The sequence below is a fragment of the Oreochromis aureus genome, linkage group 7 (genome assembly GCF_013358895.1).
Source record: "Oreochromis aureus strain Israel breed Guangdong linkage group 7, ZZ_aureus, whole genome shotgun sequence".
Classification (NCBI taxonomy): domain Eukaryota; kingdom Metazoa; phylum Chordata; class Actinopteri; order Cichliformes; family Cichlidae; genus Oreochromis; species Oreochromis aureus.
This window is the reverse complement of record NC_052948.1, coordinates 25,707,776-25,727,578: the sequence shown is the minus strand read 5'-3', so window position 1 is coordinate 25,727,578 and position 19,803 is coordinate 25,707,776. Positions and strand designations below refer to the sequence as shown.

Here is a 19,803-nt window from a genome sequence, read left to right as displayed (position 1 = left end):
TAGCAATAATAGAGATGTGTAAGTATATTACAGAAATGGGTCTATTATGGTATGTTATAATGTACACAGTGTGAAGTATGTTATGAATATTCTATAACTATAAGTATGTACAGGCTGTAGTGAGTACAAGCTATGTACAGGATATAAATATGAAATAAAAAAAACTATACAGAAATCTGAGATATACAGTTATACAGAATGTGAACTATGTAAGTTATAAACAGTTGTGGGATTAAAATTATCGATATGTACAGAATGATTATCTACACAGAACTATACAGTAGTGGTAAAGTGCTAGTGGTTGTGGGTGTGTGTATGTTCAGTCCATGAGTTTAACGTGGGTCAGATGTCAGGAGGCAGAGTTCAGGAGTCTGACAGCTGTGGGGAAGAAGCTGTTCCGGTACCTGGTGGTCTTAGTCCGGAGGCTCCTGTAGCGCCTCCCAGAGGGCAGGAGGGTGAAGAGTCCATGTGATGGGTGACTGGGGTCTCTGATAATTTTCCCAGCCCTTTTCAGACACCGCTTCCTGTAGATGTCCTTTATGGCAGGAAGTGGTGCTCCGGCGATGCGCTGGGCAGTTTTCACGACCCTCTGCAACGCCTTCCGGGCCGAGGCAGAGCAGTTCCGCACCAGACTGTTATACAGTTGGTCAGGATGCTCTCAATGGTGCAGCGATAGAAGTTCACCAGGATGTCTGAGGACAGGTGGTTCTTCCTCAGAGTCCTCAAGAAGAAGAGGCGCTGGTGAGCCTTCTTGACCAGCTTGGAGCAGTTGGTCGTCCAGATGAGATCCTCGGAGATGTGGACTCCCAGGAACTTGAAGCTGCTCACACGCTCCACAGCCATCCCCTTAATGTGGATGGGTGGATGTGGGTCAGCATTCCTCCTGTAGTCCACGATGAGCTCCTTAGTCTTCTCGGTGTTAAGCAGCAGGTTGTTTGTGTCGCACCACTCAGCCAGACGATCCACCTCCTCCCTGTAGGCGGCCTCGTCGTTGTCACTGATGAGGCCAATCACCGTGGTGTCATCTGCAAACTTAATGATGGTGTTGGAACCATCAGCAGGTCTGCAGTCGTGGGTGAAGAGGGAGTAGAGGAAAGGGCTCATCACACAGCCCTGTGGTACACCGGTGTTCATTGTGATTGTTGATGAGCAGCGGTTATCCAGTCGGACATGTTGGGCGGTTGGCCAGGAAGTCCAGTAACCATTTGCAGATGAGGGAAATGATGCCCAGGTCTGTCAGTTTCCTGATGAGTTGTGAGGGTGGATTGTGTTGAATGCTGAACTGAAGTCTATAAACAGCATTCTGGCGTAGGTGTTGTTGTTGTCCAGGTGTGAGAGGACGGAGTGCAGTGCGATGGAGACTGCATCCTCTGTGCTCCTGTTCTGGCGGTATGCAAATTGGTGGGGGTCCAGGGTGGGGGAGACAGGATTTGAAGTGTGCTAAGACCAGCTGCTCTAAGCACTTAGTGATGATGGGGTGAGGGCTACTGGGCGGTAGTCATTGAGGCTAGATGGGTTGGAGTTTGTGGGTATCGGGACGATGGAGGTGGATTTGAAGCAGGCCGGTACCACAGCGTGTGGAGCCAAGGACAGGTTGAATATGTCTGTGAGCACTCCTGCAAGCTCCCAGAACACGCTCTGAGAACACGCCCGGGATGCCATCAGGACCTGCAGCCTTGTGGACATTGATCCTGCTCAGCACCGCTCCTACATCGGTGGGGAGAGAGAGTCAGAGGTTGGTGGTCTGGCGTCATGTCTGTTATGGTTGTGGTTGTGGGTTCCCTCGCTCAAAACGAGCATAAAAGTTGTTGAGCTCGTTGAGGAAGGAGGCATCAGAGGATGTGGGGGAGGGTTTGGTGGTCCTGTAGTCTGTAATGGTCTGGAGTCCTTGCCACATGCGTCGGGGGTTGGAGTTGGAGAAGTGTTCTTCTACCTTCTTTTTGTAATGGTGTTTGGCTTTTTTGATGCCCTTCTTTAGATTAGCCCTGGCTGTACTGTAGGCGTGTGCATCTCCTGACCTAAAGGCGGTGTTGCGGGCCTTCAGGAGGAGACGAACATCCCGGTTCATCCAAGGCTTCTGGTTGGGGTACATGGTGATCCGTTTCTGGGTGGTGACACTGTCTGTGGTTTCGGAGATGTAATCCAGTACAGATGAGGCGTACTGGTCCAGGTCTGTGTGGGTGAACATATTCCAGTCTGTGTTTTTAAATCTGTCCTGGAGCACTGCGTCTGTCCCCTCTGGCCACACTTTAATTGTCCTCACAGCAGGTTTCACACGTTGGATGAGTGGTGAATACCTAGGTGTGAGGAACAGGGAGAGATGGTCCGATTGTCCAATGTGGGGGAGGGGTGTTGCTTTGTAGGCTCCAGCCAAGTTGGAATAAACATGGTCTAAAGTTTTCCTCTATCAGTGACGAGTAGCATAAATATTTAAAAAAAATATTTATATAGAGTAACAAACAATTTTTAATAAATATCTAGTAAATTAGGGAAACACTCTCAAGCTTCTGGGTTATCTGTTTTAAGGAGTGCGTTTGAGAATTATACTACAACTCAAACCTCTCTGATTTGTTTCTTTATCTGAGTAGTCATGGTATCCAGCATCGTACGCAGTGAGGATGCTCACTATGTGGCAGTGAGTGGTCTCCAGCTCCACTGCAGGGTAGGCGTGGTGCAGTGGGTTCAGGAGGCGGTGCCAGGGAGGCTTGCAAGGCAGCTGGAATTAACTCCCTCGGGGGGTGAGCTGAGCTGGAGAAGTGATGGCCGGAAAGTTGTTGGGAGCAAGAGCATGAGTTTTGGAGTGTAGCTACACTAAATAAATGGAAAAACTGCAGTACTAAGCTGAGCACCAGATGCAATGTCCTGGAGAGGCTGGACGGTTGGTCTGGGTCCTCTGCACGACTGCCCTCCTCAGGCCTGTGAGAAATGCTGCACCGGATGGGGGCAGAGGACGATCCCCAGACATTCCTCAACTTGTTACAGGACATGACAGAGGAATGCCAATGGCCTACAGAGGAGTGGTCACTATGGCTATTGCTGCTCTTGTTGCGGGAGGACCAGATGGCGGCCCTAAGCTTGGCACCAGCTTCGAGAGGGGGCTTCCCTGTTGCGTGCAAAGCCATCCTGGACCACCTGGGACTCTCTCTGGAAAATCACAGCCAGTTTTCCAAAACAGCAAGATGGCAGCAGAGGATTGCCCTTCGCATTTGCCCTGTGACTCCAGGATGCAGCGGCAAGTTAGTTGCAGCCTGGGGGAGGTGTGGCTGCTGGAGATAGTGGTCCACAAAAAAATTATTCAGTGCCTTCCTGGAGAGACTGCACAGTAGGTCCGCTGCCATCGACCAGCGAGTCAACACACATGTATATTAAAATCTCCAACAATAAGAACATGATCATAGTTGGGCATAATCCCAGCTACAAAAAAAAAAAAAAAAAATCAGGGAAGTTGTTTATGAAGTTCCTGTTGTATTTCGGGGAGCTACAGATGACAGCGCAGAAAACTGGGTTAGTGCGACTTATTTGAAACGAGGTAAATTCGAAGCTGGAGAATGAAGGTTGTAGAAAGCACTGCTTACATTTGTAATCCTTTTTGTATTAATATACAATACAGTCGCCAGGATTACTGGGCATAAAATCTGCTTGGACCAGGGTCTACCACCCTCAGCTGACAGGTTGGTAGAACGGCTGAATATGACTTGGAAGTACGTGATCACATCCTGCCGGGGTCCTAAGACCAACAAAGAGGTGAGGCAGTTTTTGGGGGCTGGCTGGTTATGCCGGCTGGTTCGTTCTGAACTTCACAGAGCTGACCAGCCCCCCGAAAGGGTGCCCCAGGTCTGGTTCAGTGGACGGGGCAGTGTTAGGTGGCATATGTGTGGGTGAAGAAGGCTCTCTGTGGGGAACCCTTGCTCTAAATCCCTGATTCTATGATTACGGTAAATTTAAAAGTTATCAAAAAATGGTAAGGAAAAAAAGGTTTTTTTGTTATATGGTCAGTTTTTATGTCCTATGTAGGGCTGCCACAAACGATTATTTTGATAGTCGACTAGTCACCGATTATTTTTGCGATTAGTCGACTAATCAGATCATGCATCCATTGGACGTAAAATGTACACCTGAAAATATGTTAAACGTTTATTTTGTGACCCAGAAAGAATAATAATTGTAATATTAAAACTAACTAGCTGCCGCCATTGTTGACAACTGCGCTGGGCCGCGCTATGAATTCTGGAACACAGTTTCTTCTTCTTCGGGGTTTAACGGCAGCTGGCATCCTTGTACATGCAGTGCTGCCATCTTCTGTTTCAGTCCGTTATTACACTCTTAAATACTACTACTTATTCCTGCGTCTTTTGGGATCTTACAAAGCTTCAAACGACGCGTCGACTATTAAATTAGTCGTCGACGATTTTAATAGTCGACGTAATCGTGACTAGTCGACTAATCGTGGCAGCCCTAGTCCTATGCCAGGACAAGATCAGAATGTGATTAAAATTGTGAGTAAGCTTATTTTCATTTCAAGGAAAGCCTGTTGACTCTAATATTAAATTAAAAGTAGTCTTGAGGCAGTTATTTCAAGCTTCTACATGATTGTTAAAATCAACTCCCATAAAAAACAGGGAAGTGATACAACAATTAGTTGTTGTAGCTTTGTAAATGAACTGAACTCCCTTCCACCCCCTTCATATCAGTAACTAAAGCTAACTTTTAAAATAAATCCAAAAGCATACAATGGTCTCTTTCTAGTATTAATCATGTCAATAAATGATACCAAGAAGACATAAAAAAGCTATTTATGAAGGAACGTCCTGCAGCCATTTGGTATCAATTTACGGAATGCAGTCATTTCAAGCCTAGGATTAGTCCGTTCTCTGTGAAGTTGTGAATTTGTGCATGTCCTCCCTACCTCTTGTGCATTGATGGAGTGCAAGCCCTTGACAGGCCAGTCCACTTCAGGTAATGGTGAACCAGAGCCATTACAGATTGCCGTTACTTGATCACCTTCGACAACTGTGAGGTTGCTGTGGCTGACGCTGATATCTGGTAGGTCTGAGAGGGGAATACAGAGAAGGAGAAAGAGAGACTAATACTATAGCACCATATTCATTACAGGTTTAGTAACAATCACCTACACATATTGATTATAGGGGTCACTGGAGGTTATATTCTCTCCTTGTGCTTTACTTTGGTATGGGATATTGTATTTGTTTTAAATGCTATATACCTATGTGGTATGTGACTTTTGTTGCCATGATGCCAGGTCTCTCTTGGAAATGAGATTTTTACCTGGATAAATAAAGGACTAATAAAAACTTACAAAAGAAATAAGAAATGAAAAGTACTTCATTTGGAAAATTCATTTGTTACAGCAAGTGATATAATGATTAAATAATAACAATAATAATAATAATAATAATAGTGCCTTTAGTGCACATTGCAGCATACCAAGGCTTGCTGCAGTCAAGATTTTTACTGCAGTCATTTAGATGTTTTACATCTTGGATTTTAATCTACTACTTATCTACTGCTTAACACTTCTTGTACCCACTTGATGACGCTGGAAAGCATCCACTAATTATATATCATGCTGATGTGTTTTTTGAATGTGATCAAATATTGGCGCATTGATGGCTCAACGGACTCTCATGGAGCATGTGAAGATTTCACAATTTAGCATTGCCAAGGTCTTTGAACTGAAATAACCAAAGATTATGTCAATCCAATTAAATATCTAGCAGGAGTCTGAAGTGTAACACCTGAAAAATGCATCACAAATTTACCAAATATCTGGCTAACAAATTTTACACATGTAAATGAAATGTAGTGCCAACACTGCTATACTGAACTGTCCGCTCTCCTAAACATATCCATACCTCCACAGGTATATAATCTAGACCAGCTGCCTTTCCTTTCACTTGCCTTTCAACATCCTCTTCACTTGTAAGCACACCTTAATCCACAATCATTATAACCTGCTGCACATCCTTTCCAGCACAATCTCTCTGCCTAGCCAGTCAACACAAGCACTCTTCTCCCTCTTTAATGTCCAGCTTTACATAAAACACAGCAGAAGGCTTTTCTCTCTTTGCCAATGCTGCCTATATGTTATCCTATGTTCCTCCTTCTTCCTCCTTCTTCCATCCTTTTCACAAAACCCACCATCATCTGAACGAGCTCTCCTTAACACCATACCTACCTAATACCTCGTCATCACCTCTGTTCCATTCAGCTACAGGTCTATTAAAGTCTGCTCTAATCACTGCTCTCTCCACCCTGGGTATGCTCTTTACCACTGAGATTCCAACTGAAACTGATCTGGTACAACCCCAAAGAGAATTTTTTTCTAAATGTTTGAAAATGGCTAAAACTTCCAACAGTGTTAGGTTTCAAGTTCACCAAGTTGTCACTGTACATGTCCAGGTACTTGCCCCACCACATCCGCACCTTGTTCCAGCATAGACACAGGCCATGTAGCCATCCTCTTCCTGCTGAAATGACCACTAGATCACTAGGTTGTCTAGCGCTGTTCACATTCAGAAGCAGATGATTACCCCAAGAACACCTCCTACTGTACTGCTCATCACTAATACACTGTTCAAAAAACTCTGTAAAAACATCAGATATTAATGAGGAAAAAACCCTGCTGGATATCTACAGTAAATGGCCTGTATTTTGTATAGCGCTTTCCCTAAGGACCACAAAGCACTTTACACATCCAGTCATTCACACACTGGTGATGGTAAGCTACATTGTAGCCACAGCCACCCTGGGGCGCACTGACAGAGGCGAGGCTGCCGGACACTGGCGCCACCGGGCCCTCTGACCACCACCAGCAGGCAACAGGTGAAGTGTCTTGCCCAAGGACACAACGACCGAGACTGTCCGAGCCGGGGCTCGAACCGGCACCCTTCCGATTACAAAGCGAACTCCCAACTCTTGAGCCACAATTGCCCCCCCAGTAATATCGACTGGTAATGTGTTAGGAACAAAAGGATACCGCATCGTTTGTTGGAAATGAAAATGATCAACCCACATTGGGCTGAATTCAAGTACGCAACAAAATCCTTCTGACTCTCTCTCCTGAATTCAAGAAAGAAATTCATGCCTTAATTTCATCCAGGTTTGATTACTGCAATAGCCTTTATTTTGAAATCAGTCAGGTCTTCTTTTCTTTGCAACTAATTTTGAAGGGGGCTCCTTCTGACATGTGCATGTAAATACAGTAAGACCATATTTCTGCTGTTTTGACTTCTTTACACTGACTTCCAGTACATTTTAGAATTTAAGTCATTTTAGGTCTTTAAATAGATTAGCACGCTCTCGCCTTTCCAAAATTTTAACAATGCGCTTCTAATACAGTGGCTTGCAAAAGTATTCGGCCCCCTTGAACTTTCCTTTAAACGCTTGAAGACCTTTTATCTTTACACCCATATCTTTACGCCCTTGTGTTTAAATGTGATGCTGTTTTGTTTCTTGTTTGTCTTAAGTTTTTTTCTGCATTTTCCTGCTCTGTTTTATTCCTTTTATTTATACAACACTTTTGTTAACCCTTTTAAAAAAAAAATGTGATTATAAATAAACTGACTTAGCTCAGTGTGGACCAGGGCATCACTAAGATCCCAGACAGATGCAACCTGGTGGGATTGGATGGACTGAAACATAATGTCCCAAAGGAGTTCTATTGGATTTATGTCAGGCAAGCATGGGCCCAGTCAATGGTATCAATTCCTTCATCCCTGAGCAATTGCCAGCATATTCTCACCACACCTAATGGCAGTCAGGATGCCGTTGCCAAGCCTGTAGAGGTCTATGTGTTCCTCCAGAGAAATTCTTATTCCTACCATCACTGACCCACCATCAAACCAGTCATGCTGAACAATGTTACCGTCATGTTCTCCACAGCTTCTCCAGACCCTTTCACATCTTGACATGTGCTCAGGGTTAAACTGCTCTCATCTGCACATGATGCCAGAGGTGGAGCTGCCAATTCTGGTACTCAATGGCAAACGCTCATTGGGCTTCATGATGCCAGGCAGTGAGGACAGGGCCCACTAGGGGATGTTGGGCCCTGAGGCCACCCTCCTAATTTTGTTTCTGATAGTTTGGTCAAAGATATTCACATCAGTTGCCTGCTGGAGGTAATTTTGTAGCGCTGGCAGTGCTCATCCTGTTCCACCTTGCACAAAGCAGCAGGTACTGGTCCTACTGATTGGTTAAGGGCCTTCTATGTCCTTGTCCAGCTCTCCTAGAGTCCTAGCATTTCCTTTGCCTCACCCTTTGGTCATGCTGCATTCTCCTCAGTTCTTCTCTGTGCGCAAACCTGAAAATGTTTGATTTAACCCTTTAATTAAGTAGTTCCTTTTGGTCACTAGCAATGCAAGGCTTATTGTTCATTTTGTTAGTCTGTGATGCAGCAAGGGAAACTGTTAATGTCTCCTCCATGTAGCTTATAAAGTACTTTCCAGGCTCTAGACTCAAAGCAGACCTGCAGTGTCACAGCCTCATGAACAACTCTTGTAGATACAATGTGTTGTTAAGCAAGAGGAACATACCTTGGTGTCAGCAGGACTACATTATGGTCAGATGGTCTGAAGAGGGATTGCAGTGACAACCATAAAAGTCCCAGAATTCAGGGCTGGCAGGCATTTTACGGAGGAAAGACTGATGTTACATACTGCATCTTCATCAGCTGATGGTTCAACGTAAACAACACCAACAATAACCGATAAGAAGTAATATGAAGGCACACCAACAGCTTCCAGATCAATATCTGGCCCACATAGTAACATGTCCAGGATTGCACCATTTTTCAGTTACTAATGCTGTCATCTGGGATGTGTGAGTTCAGCCATGTTTAGGTGATGCACAACAGACTAAACTCACAGTAGTCCCTCTGTGATAATCAGCCCTCTTTAATCTATCCTATTGCTCAAGGAACTCACATTCCCCATGATGTTAGCTGGAATGGACAGATTACATCTCTTATTTTTGAATCACTTAGCTCTACCCATGCAAGCCCATTGTCTCCTCTGGAAGAGACAGGAGACAGATTATTCTCCTTAGAATACCAGGTCTTGTTCAATTTAGTGTAAAAAAAAAAAAAAAGTAAATTAAAGAAAAAAAGCACAGTGAGAAGTAGCAAAGTCATAAACACAAGGGCTACTGCAACAGCTTGCATCTCAACATAGCGCCATGATAATATGAATACAGAGAGACAGAACAAAGAAGAACAAAGAGACACACGTTCTAAGACAATTGTGTTTTGCTTGATTACTTTAGTAAGAGTGTGCCTGTGTGTGTACAAAGGGGGAAAAACAGAAAGAGAGGGGAACAGCCATCTGCTGGAGCTGCAGGTCCAGTCAGTGGCAGGTGCCTTCTTTGATCTTTGAACCAACAGGTAACTGACACTGAAGATATAAGACTCATTTAACCAACTAGCATTTTTAGTATGTATGGTTTATGTTTGTGTGTGTCTCGAAACATTTTTGCCAACATTTCTATTGTTGTTATTATTATTAGTATTATTATTATTATTATTATCATTATCATTATTATCTTTTAATAACAATAAAAACAACAACAATAATCATCATCATCATCATCCTCAAGCTAGTGGCTTTTATCCATTTTCCTTTAGAGGTGCTGTGCTCATTTTTTCTCTCGGCTGATTTTATGAGGTTGACAGGGATACCTCAGTAGCATCAACAGACTTACTGAAAGAAAGACAAATGCTGTGACCCAAGTTCCATCATTTTACTGGCTGCAATTAAATGGAACAGCAGAATTCCATATTAAATGTGTATATTTAGAGTGTAAATATTACCACACAAGCTTACCACAACTGCTGATGTTCATATCTTGAAGCAATATTGTCCTGTAGCTGTCAGCACAGTATAACTGCTGGCTGCTAAGACCTGCCTCTCCTCTCTGTTGCCATAGCTGCAGCCAGCGAATCTCACAGCCGCAGGTGAACACCACATCCTCCAAATGCCTGAAAAGAGAAGAGCACTGACAGCATTAGCAATGCTCTAAATCTCATATTCACCTTTAGACTCACTGCCAGCGGAACAAGAACGTTTGTAATTTTCAAAACTTCGAAGGTTCTACAAAACTAGCATCTAACCAAGAAGTGCAATGTTCCATGAGATGACTTGCTCCCCAGCGGGCCTAAGCCGAACACACTCCAGTTTGGAAGTCCTGGAATCCATGGCAACAAAGACTGGTGTTTGTAACAGTGAACATTAATGGGTCTATTTCCTTTGAACTGTGCATTTTCAGGTTGATGAAATGAGTCAGCCAAGTAATTATATTAAAATACATGAGTCAGCTTGCATTTAAGATATTTTTAGAAACTTCTGGCATAAATTGAGAGAAAGACAGCCTTACTGGAATCTTACCAACATCAGCACAAAAAAACGAAAGGGGTTAAGTAGTTTGAAACTTACAACTGACAGAGCTAACTGATTAAGTGTTTCACAAATAGTGTTTTGGTAGCGAACTGGGAATTTGGTAAACTTGGTGTTAAACATAGAGCTGTGTAAACAGTTTCTGTAGTATTAGTGCACCGTATTTTCCACACTGTAGGGCGCACTTAAAATACTTTAATTTTCTCAAAAATCAACAGTGCGCCTTATAATCTGGTGCGCCTTATGTATGAATTCTGGTTGTGCTTACTGACCTCTAACCAATTTTATGTGGTACGCGACGCTCAAAAATCTGTCAAAAAATGTTTTAGTACCACTTTGGTAAGCTATGAAGCCGCACCACTTGATGGATTGTCGGAGCATTACAGCTACCATAGTCAGGAGCCTCGCAGAGTAATCTGAGTCCAAAACCCCGTCTGTTTCAGGTCCCAAAGTCAAACAAACTCTGCGGCATCACTGAGAGTTAAAAACTGTCTAAATTCTTTCATCTTTAATAAAATGATCAGCGTTGCTGCTTTATCAGGTGTAACAACTGAGTTTAACATCCAGGCATCCATGAAAACAGAATTTATTAAATTTAACGGAGTTAGAAGTTAGCAGGAAGTTAGCTCGCTAGTTTCCACCTAAACATGATATAGCATGTTCTGACTGAGAGATTTCTGAAAAAATTTAAATGTAAAGCTCTGCTATCACTTCAACATAAATGAAGACAGAAAACTAAACTGCAGTGATAGTTGTAGGGTTATGTTATATGATGTGCTATAATGATGTGCTACGTGATCACTAGCGACACAGCTATGTTAGCATAACAAACAGTGAAGCTGGAGAATGAACGCTAACTTTTTTCTACTTGATGAAAGTTAACGTGAGGGTTCCTGATGGTTAGGGACAAATGCAATCGCATAGCAGGAAGCTGTAAACGGACCAAACTTCAGTAAGGAGAACAACTGAGATAATCTATCCACAATACGAAGTTAGTCAAAATATACTATACACGGGAATAGAGCAGCTGCCAGAGAATTCAACATTAATGAATCAATAAGTAAAGTAAGTAAAATTTTATTTATATAGCACCTTTCAAGATACAAAATCACAAAGTGCTTCACAGAAGCTAAAACCTAAAAATAAAAATTAACCAAAAGCGAGTTTAAAAAGATGAGTTTTTAGCTGTTTTTTAAAAGCGACGACGGAGTCCACAGATCTCAGGCTCAAAGGGAGAGAGTTCCACAATCTGGGGGCCACAGTTACAAAAGCTTTGTCGCCTTTTGTTTTCAGCCTCGTGTGTTGGACAACCAGCAAGCCCTGGTCACATGACCTCAGGGACCTGCTGGGAATGTATCGATGTAAAAGTTCACTTATATATGTTGGTGCTTGTCCATGCAGAGCCCTGAAAGTCAAGGTCAAAACCTTAAAGTGGATTCTGAATTTAACGGGGGCCAGCCAGTGCAGCTGAATCAGCAGGGTGTGACATGGGAATACTTGGAGGACTTGGTCAGAAGCTTTGCAGCAGCGTTCTGAACAACTTGCAGATGCTCCAAAGAGGCTTTACATAAACAAGTAAACAAAGAATTACAATAATCCAGACGAGATGAAACAAATGCATGAATGACAATTTCTAATTCGGAGTGCGATACAATGGGACTCAGCTTAGCAGTGTTTCTCAAGTGATAAAAACAGGAGCGAACCAGAGATTTTACATGAGCATCCAAAGTCAGAGCTGAGTCAATAGTAACACCAAGGTTCCTGATAGACGGTTTGGCAAATGTAGCAAGTGGACCCAAGTTTTCCATAACACTAGGTACAAAATTTTTAGGAGCACAAACAAAGACTTCAGTCTTCTCCTCATTTAGTTGAAGAAAGTTTCCAGCCATCCAACCTCTAATGGAGTCTATGCACTTATGCAAAATCTGTAGCTTGGAAACATCTTGGGGCTTAAAGGAGATATATAACTGAATATCATCTGCATAGCAGTGATACGAAATGTCCTTAAAAGTGCTCAATAAGTGTTGAAGAGGAAGTAAATACAGCAAGAACAATAAAGGCCCCAAAACTGAACATTGTGGCACACCATAGGCAAGAAAAGTAGAAAAGGAACTGTACTTAGAGGTAGCCACAGAAAAGGATCGTTCATGCAAATAGGATTCAAACCAGTCCAAAGCAGCCCCTGATATACCCACCTAGTGTCTCAGCCTATCTAGCAGAATATGATGGTCCACAGTATCAAAAGCGGAGGTCAGGTCCAACATCAACAGAACGGAGCATTCTCCTGCATCACATCTCATCAAAATGTCATTGGAGACTCTAAGAAGTGTAGTTTCAGTAGAGTGAGCTCTACGAAAGCCAGATTGGAATTTATCCAGAATGCTGTATTCATCTAGGACAGCTATAAGCTGCTTAGCCACAACCTTTTCTAAAATCTTAGCAATGAACAGTAATTTTGAAATCGGTCTGTAGCTACTGAGAAGAGAAGCATCAAGCTTAGGTTTTTTTAACAGTGGGTGAATAACAGCATTCTTACAATAAACAGGGACCTGACCAGAAACCAGTGAGGTATTGATAATTGTGAGCACACAAGGACCAATAGACTGAAAGACATTTTTAAACAAAGATCCAGGTAAAATATCAAGAGAGCAGGAGGATGCTTTCATCGAATTAACTAACTTTACCAGCTCTGGTAAGGACACAGGTAAAAATCTTTCTAAAATTACAGGCCTAGCTTGAGTTGAAGCAGACAAGAGAGACACAGAAGGAGAGATATTGTTCCTCACGTTACTGACTTTTTCAACGAAGAAAGAAAGACATTTTTGTTAAAATTTGTTAAAAGATGAACATCGTTATAAGGAGATAAAACTAAATTAAAGGCATCGGAAAATTTAACAGCAGTAGAGGAATTCAAGATGCGAGAGCTAACCACGAGCCAACCTCGAATAGGAGAGAGGGACAGATAAAAAGACAGGTTAAAAAGAATACAACGATGGTCCGAAATAAAAATGTCCTCAGTATAAATAAAATCAATGTTTAAACCTAAAGTAAAAACAAGGTCCAGTGTGTGTCCTTTGGTGTGTGTGGGACCAGACACATGCTGAGTAAAATGAAAAGAATCCATGACGCTAAGGAAACCTCTGGCAAAGAGGTCAGAGTCATCATCAACGTGTATATTAAAATCCCCGACTATAACCAGTCTGGACAGCTTCAAATTCGAGGATAAAAAGTCACTGAACTCCTTTAAAAACATGCTGTTTAGGCCAGGTGGACGATACGCTACAGCGCAGTAAAACGGATCTTTATTTCCAATTCTAACCAGCTGTAGTTCAAAGGATGAAAAATGTCCCACCATCATTGAGCGACAATAAAACCGACTTCCAAACACCGCAGCGACACCGCAGCGACCCGACGTCCGAGGCTGGCTGACGAAGGAGTACCCACTCGGGCAAAGTTCGATGAAGGATGAAAAGTCACCATCGCGCTGCCAGGTTTCAGTTAGAAATAAGAAGTCCAGTTTCTCGGAAAGAATAAAATCATTCATGAAGAACGTTTTATTAGTCATTGATCGAGCGTTAAAAAGCGCCACGCTCAGCGAAGTAGAAGACATATTATTAACAGTAGCGGCCCGATTTAGGGGACGAAGAAACAGAGAGTTTGCCCCGCGACGCTCATAAATTCCACTCACCGCAGGGATGGAAGGCCAAACAACAGGAGAGTCTGGATGAACACTCCTGAGGTAGCGCCGTCTCATAGATCCAGGCATAGCTAGTCCCCGCTTCCAGAACAGTCTGAGTTTTACCTGGACACCTGCTCTTTTTCCTCTCCTCCTCCATGACTTGCGCGGACACAGAAAGGCGCCACTGATGACACATAACGAAGATCCAGACACCGGTGTCGGCAGCGGAGGATGGAAAATACTGCAGGAGGATGAGGCATCTTGATTTATCATAAAGGATCGGATGGATAAGAGCGTCAGGCGATCATAGACAAGGGCAGCCAACACTTTAGTGACAAAAAGCGAAAGCAAAAAGGCCGAGAAAAATGGTACGAAAGTGGAGGAAGCAAGAAGAATGAGTTGAGTAAAGTTTGACTTCTCTGACTGTTTTGTTTCGCTTAATGCGCCTTATGATCCGGTGTGCCTTATGGTCTGAAAAATACGGTATTTAAAAACCTTTTGTTGCCCAATCTTTCCTCCAGTCGTTGGCATAGGACACAGGTGTCAAACTCCAGGCCTCGAGGGCCGGTGTCCTGCAGGTTTTAGATGTGTTCTTGATCCAACACAGCTGATTTAAATGGCTAAATTGCCTCCTAAACATGTCTTGAAGTTCTCCAGAGGCCCGGTAATAAACTCATCATTTGATTCAGGTGTGTTGACCCAGAGGGGTATCTAAAACCTGCAGGACACTGGCCCTCGAGGCCTGGAGTTCGACACCCCTGGCACAGGATATATTTTCATTGCTCTACAGATGATACCCAACTTTATTAGAAATTTGTTATCTAACCAGATACTTACTCTGGATGGCATTACCTTGGCCCAGTAACACTTTGAGGAATCTTGGAATAGTTTTTGACTAGGATATGCCCTTCAATGCACATATTAAAGAAATTTGTAGGACTACTTTCTTCTATTTGCGTTATATCTCTAAAATTAGAAATATAATGTTTCAAAATGATGCTGAAAACTAGTTCATGCATTTATTGCTTCTAGGCTGTAATTCATTATTATCAGGTTTTTCTTGAAGCTCCTTCACTTGAAATAACTTGAAAAATTCGTATTCAAAATGCTATGAAAAATTTTGCCCTTCAGTTTTCAGGCCCCTCTTTTGTGGATCCAGCTCCTGGTTTAGACGTGGGAGGGAGACACATTTTTAAGATTAGGTTTAAATCGTTCCGTTTTGCCAAACCATATAGTTAGGGCTGGATCAGGTGACTCTGAATCCTCCCAGGCTTCTTGGGGTTTCTCAGAATGCACTGCGTCTTTCTTCTTTACTTGCCTCTTTCTACTCTTAGTTATTATTAATTTCTGTCTCTCTTCCAGAGTGTGTCTTTTGCAGCAGATGTCTGCATCTTCTGCCAGAGGTTTTTTTTTTCCATCTGACAGGGAATTTTTCCTTCCCACTTTTGCCAAGTGCTTGTTAATTGTGCTGGTTTTCTATTATTCTGGGGTTTTTATCTTAAAAAGCACCTTCAGGCAACTGTTGTTGTGATTTTCCACTATATACAACGGAATTAAATGTGCTATTAAATAATAAATACATGGCTGCATTTTTTGCTAGAGCTACAAAACAGGTGGAGAGATGTGTCCAGTTTGATGCTCAAAAGCTACTTATCTTGACAAAATGGTATATTTATATCAATAATTGTGCATCATTGTCAAATCTTTTGATCAGTAGTTATCATTATTGTGTGATAATGATAAATTCTATATTACACTTAAAAGAAATGGAGAATGTTAAAAAGAAAACTATCAATACATTATTTGTTTATTGGAATAAACATTTAATATATTTGTATTAACTTCTGCTTGAAATCAACATCACCAATGATGATCCTCTACACCATAATTGAGTCAGTTTCTTTTCTTTTTTTCAACATTGGGTTGTGCAGCATGACTTTATCCCCCAGAGTGAGAATGTCAGTGTTCTCTTCTAGTCTCATGTTCTAATGTGTCTGAGGGAGAACCTTCAGAGGAAATGATGTATGGCATCATAGTAAATGGTAAATGGCCTGTATTTGTATTGCACTTTACTAGTCCCTAAGGACCCCAAAGCGCGTATGCCTATCTCAGTGCACACTGTAAAAAACACTGTACAAAAACTATTTTTTGTTCACCACTTACCAGATTTTCCATGCTGAAACTTTATAGATAAGAATACAGATAAGAGAGAAGGAAATAGGGAGGGATAATATATTGGGTTATTCTCACAAAGCCTCAAACATAAGATTGGCCAAATCAGCAAAAGCTTGTAATGTGTTCTTTAAACTTTTAATCTTCTATATTCCTATTATTATAATGTGATAATTATTTGACTGGATGCAGTATTGCACTATCTAGAGATTTTTCTTTAGATGCACCTGTGGTATCAATTTGAAGCTCCTACATTGCTTCATTCTCCAGTCATCATATTCAGAAATTAGGTGTCTACACCACTGATGGGGTGATGACACCATCAGTCTTTTATGACGGTGGGGTAAAAAGTTGGTACTATTGAAAATACTGCTTGCCATGGCTATCTGTGGTAAGCAGACAAAATGCATGATATGTATCAATTCTCTCCCAAACAAATAAACCTTCTGAAAATATTGCAGACAAGTTCTGGATACACTACTATAAACTTAAACACAAAAAGAAAAAAAAACTTCAAAAACTGAACATGATTTGGATGATAAAATGAGAGAGTCAAAAATCAAAAGGAGGATCAACCGTTGAGAAGAATGAAAATGTAATAAAACATGTTCTTTGTATCATCTGCACGTTGCTGGTGTCTCAGGATCAGACTAAGACACCAGCTAATCAGCCTTCTTTTGCCCATTTCAATCTATCAGAGAAGTTGTTGAGTTCCTCAGTGAGTCACTGTTACCACTGACTTGATGATGGATGCCCTATCCTATATGCCTGGGGTATTCATCTCCAAAAACTCTTTTCATGAATCTTCAGCCTCTAGTCTGCTGTTGCACCCTGATGGCTCTCTTCAGCTTGGACCTGGCAGAACCAGAGTTTAGCATTTCCTGACATGATGAATGTTTTGCATTCTTTCAAACAGCAAGCTGACATCTATGACCATGCATTGCTTGTTGTTTGGTAACCATCGGATAGAATTATCAGTTGTGACACTATTCACCTAGTTCTTTACATAAAACAGGGCAGTAATTGTGTTTTTACTATTTCTATCACTCATGTTTTCACCTTTCCAGCTTGTTGTCTTTGAAGCAACTGTTGTCTTTCTTTTTCTCTTCTCTTCTCTGTTTCTGTGTGTGTGTGTGTGTGTGTGTGTGTGTGGGTGGGTGTGTGTGTGTGCGAGTGTGTGTGTGTGTGTTGGGTGTAACCCTCGCCCCTCCATGTCCTGCTCAGCACAGACCAATCTGATCCATCACTCCAAAGAGCCTGCTATAAGAGCCGTTTCGACACACACACCATGTGTAGTACGTCTTGTTATTGTAATTTGGTGGAATGTACATAGCCACATCAACGACAGCTGTGAACATACTGCTGAAGAATCTGGCATGGGTGATGTAAATACTACACAGTGCTGGTCTGTGGAGAACCTTCTTTAGCCTGGTTTGTATTCAAGCTCAGGAACCTCACTTCTACTTTCTTTCTCTCCACCGCCTCCTACAACAGCACATAAGGTAATCCATGGAACTCATGTCCCACATAGAATCTCCTTTGGAATTTATTTTTGTTGAACGTTTGCAGAAAAATCTCTGACACAACAAGACATGCCGACCGTAAATGTATGATAAGTTTTATTATTCCTCTCATGAATCAAACGTAGCTGAGATGAGTTCATGCACACATTTGGAGCATTGCTGGATCAGTTTTTGAAATACAATATCACATTACATTACACACAAACCAGAGCAGAGATGGAGCAGCTCTTTACCACCCTCCAGGCGCTCTGTGATGAAATAAACCTACCTAGTGTGCATTAATGTGTTTGAGGTAAGAGGTAAGAGTAATGAATGGTTGTTGATCTAAACCTAAGCTAACTACACACGCATACACACACACTGTCAACCTTGAGATCATTGGGGGTATAAATCCAGCCATGGATTTGATATAGAGAGCAAACAAGAAGTTTCTGCAGATTTTAATTTATCCTGAATTACACTCAATAAAACAGACAAACTCACATAGTAAACAAAACTTTCCTTTTAAAGAACTAAAAGGTTTTTTTCATTATACAACTTTTCAGGGAAATATCTAGCGCAGCAGAAAGTATCAATAAAGGATCAGAAATGCCTTCTTCTGTGGTAGCATCTGAGCTTTTATCATCCCTGACTATCAGCCAATGCAGGCATGACAACAAGCCATTTAAGATTTCAGACATGCTGTGTTATGTCCTTAGTCACTCTCATTAACATGTCTGAAGTACAGTGTGGTGTGACGTTTCTTGATTTTACAATTTTATGCAGCCGCTGGATTGTGATTCAGTGTTACCTGTAGGATCAGCTCTAATGCAACTGTGAGTTACCACATTCACAAAATTTTCAGAAAACTCGACCTCTGACCCCTGACCCTGAGGCCGATGTCACTGAGATTCGAACTCATCCGAAACCTACTAAAAGGTCTTGGATGACACTGTCCATTTTTCAGAGCAGGGCTTAACGGTGTATATTAGCCTGTATGTGTGTAGCATTTCATGTTCCCTTTAAGGTTGGTAGTTCGTTCCCAGCTGCTCCAGTCTCCATTCTGCATGCCAATGGGTGAATGAAGCATGTTGTATAAAGCGCTTTGAGTCTAGAGTAGAAAAGGTGCCACTGAGCCATTGGTTGAGATATTTGGATGACACCAGGGTGAAAATTACATTTCAGGACATAGCACAATTCACTGATCACATTAACTCGGTTGAAAAAGACACCAGCAATGAACTAAGAAAAAGACATGGGTCTACTTACAGTTCCACAAGCGGCAGATGTTCAAAGATCTGCCAGGACAACGTGGTTAACATGGGGTTCTTGGACAGGTTTCTAAGAAAGAGAACGAGAAAGTAACAGAGAGTGTCAGAAACCTTACTTCAACATGACCATGAAAGCTCATGGATGTTAGGTTTACTACATGATGTTTTGTAGTGAGTGCAAAACATGAGGGAAAAGTGAAATTCATAAAAGAGCAGAATTCCACTTAGGGTGTTTAGTCAGTTTAAATCGACTCTGGTTCATTTTCCTGCTTAATGAAAGTTGTTTGAGCAGATGTGAACAGTAATGACCAGTAATTGATTGGCTTGGAGTTCACTTATATTTTTCCCTGTGTGAAAACAAACCAAACCACAGGAAAAGGCTACAGGTTTACAAACTCATCAACTGATTCGGACCAGAGTAAACAAACTGTAAGTGTGAAAACATCCATAGATATCTGTAGATACATTACTGTACAACAGATGCACTCCCTCACAACTATAGGAATAATCCCAGGTTTCTCTTCAGTGCTGCAAAGAGGCTGACAAAGAGTCAGAGCTCTGCTGAGCCGAGTATTCCTTTAACTTGAAATAGTGAGGACTCCATAAATTTCTTCACAATTAAAATTTTAACCATTATAGAGAAAAGAACCAACCATTCCTCAGATATATCATTAGGTGCAACCACTTTTAAAATAAAGAACTGCTGATATTTACTTGTATTGTCTTTCCTCATTGATTTTTCAATGACTTCAATTACTTCCTCCAAACTATTA

At 41.9% G+C, this 19,803-nt stretch overlaps 1 protein-coding gene across 1 annotated transcript in view; it reads right to left on the bottom strand.

The window, feature by feature from the left end:
* The window catches only part of LOC116319269 (NT-3 growth factor receptor-like), a 72,933-nt gene that overhangs the window by 31,371 nt on the left and 21,759 nt on the right, over positions 1-19,803 (bottom strand). The window contains exons 4-6 of the mRNA XM_039614366.1: positions 19,029-19,100; positions 9,837-9,991; positions 4,907-5,049 (exon numbers count right to left, since the gene is read on the bottom strand). Of these exons, the coding sequence (XP_039470300.1) occupies positions 4,907-5,049; positions 9,837-9,991; positions 19,029-19,100 (370 nt within the window). The remainder of the gene's footprint in view (positions 1-4,906; positions 5,050-9,836; positions 9,992-19,028; positions 19,101-19,803) is intronic.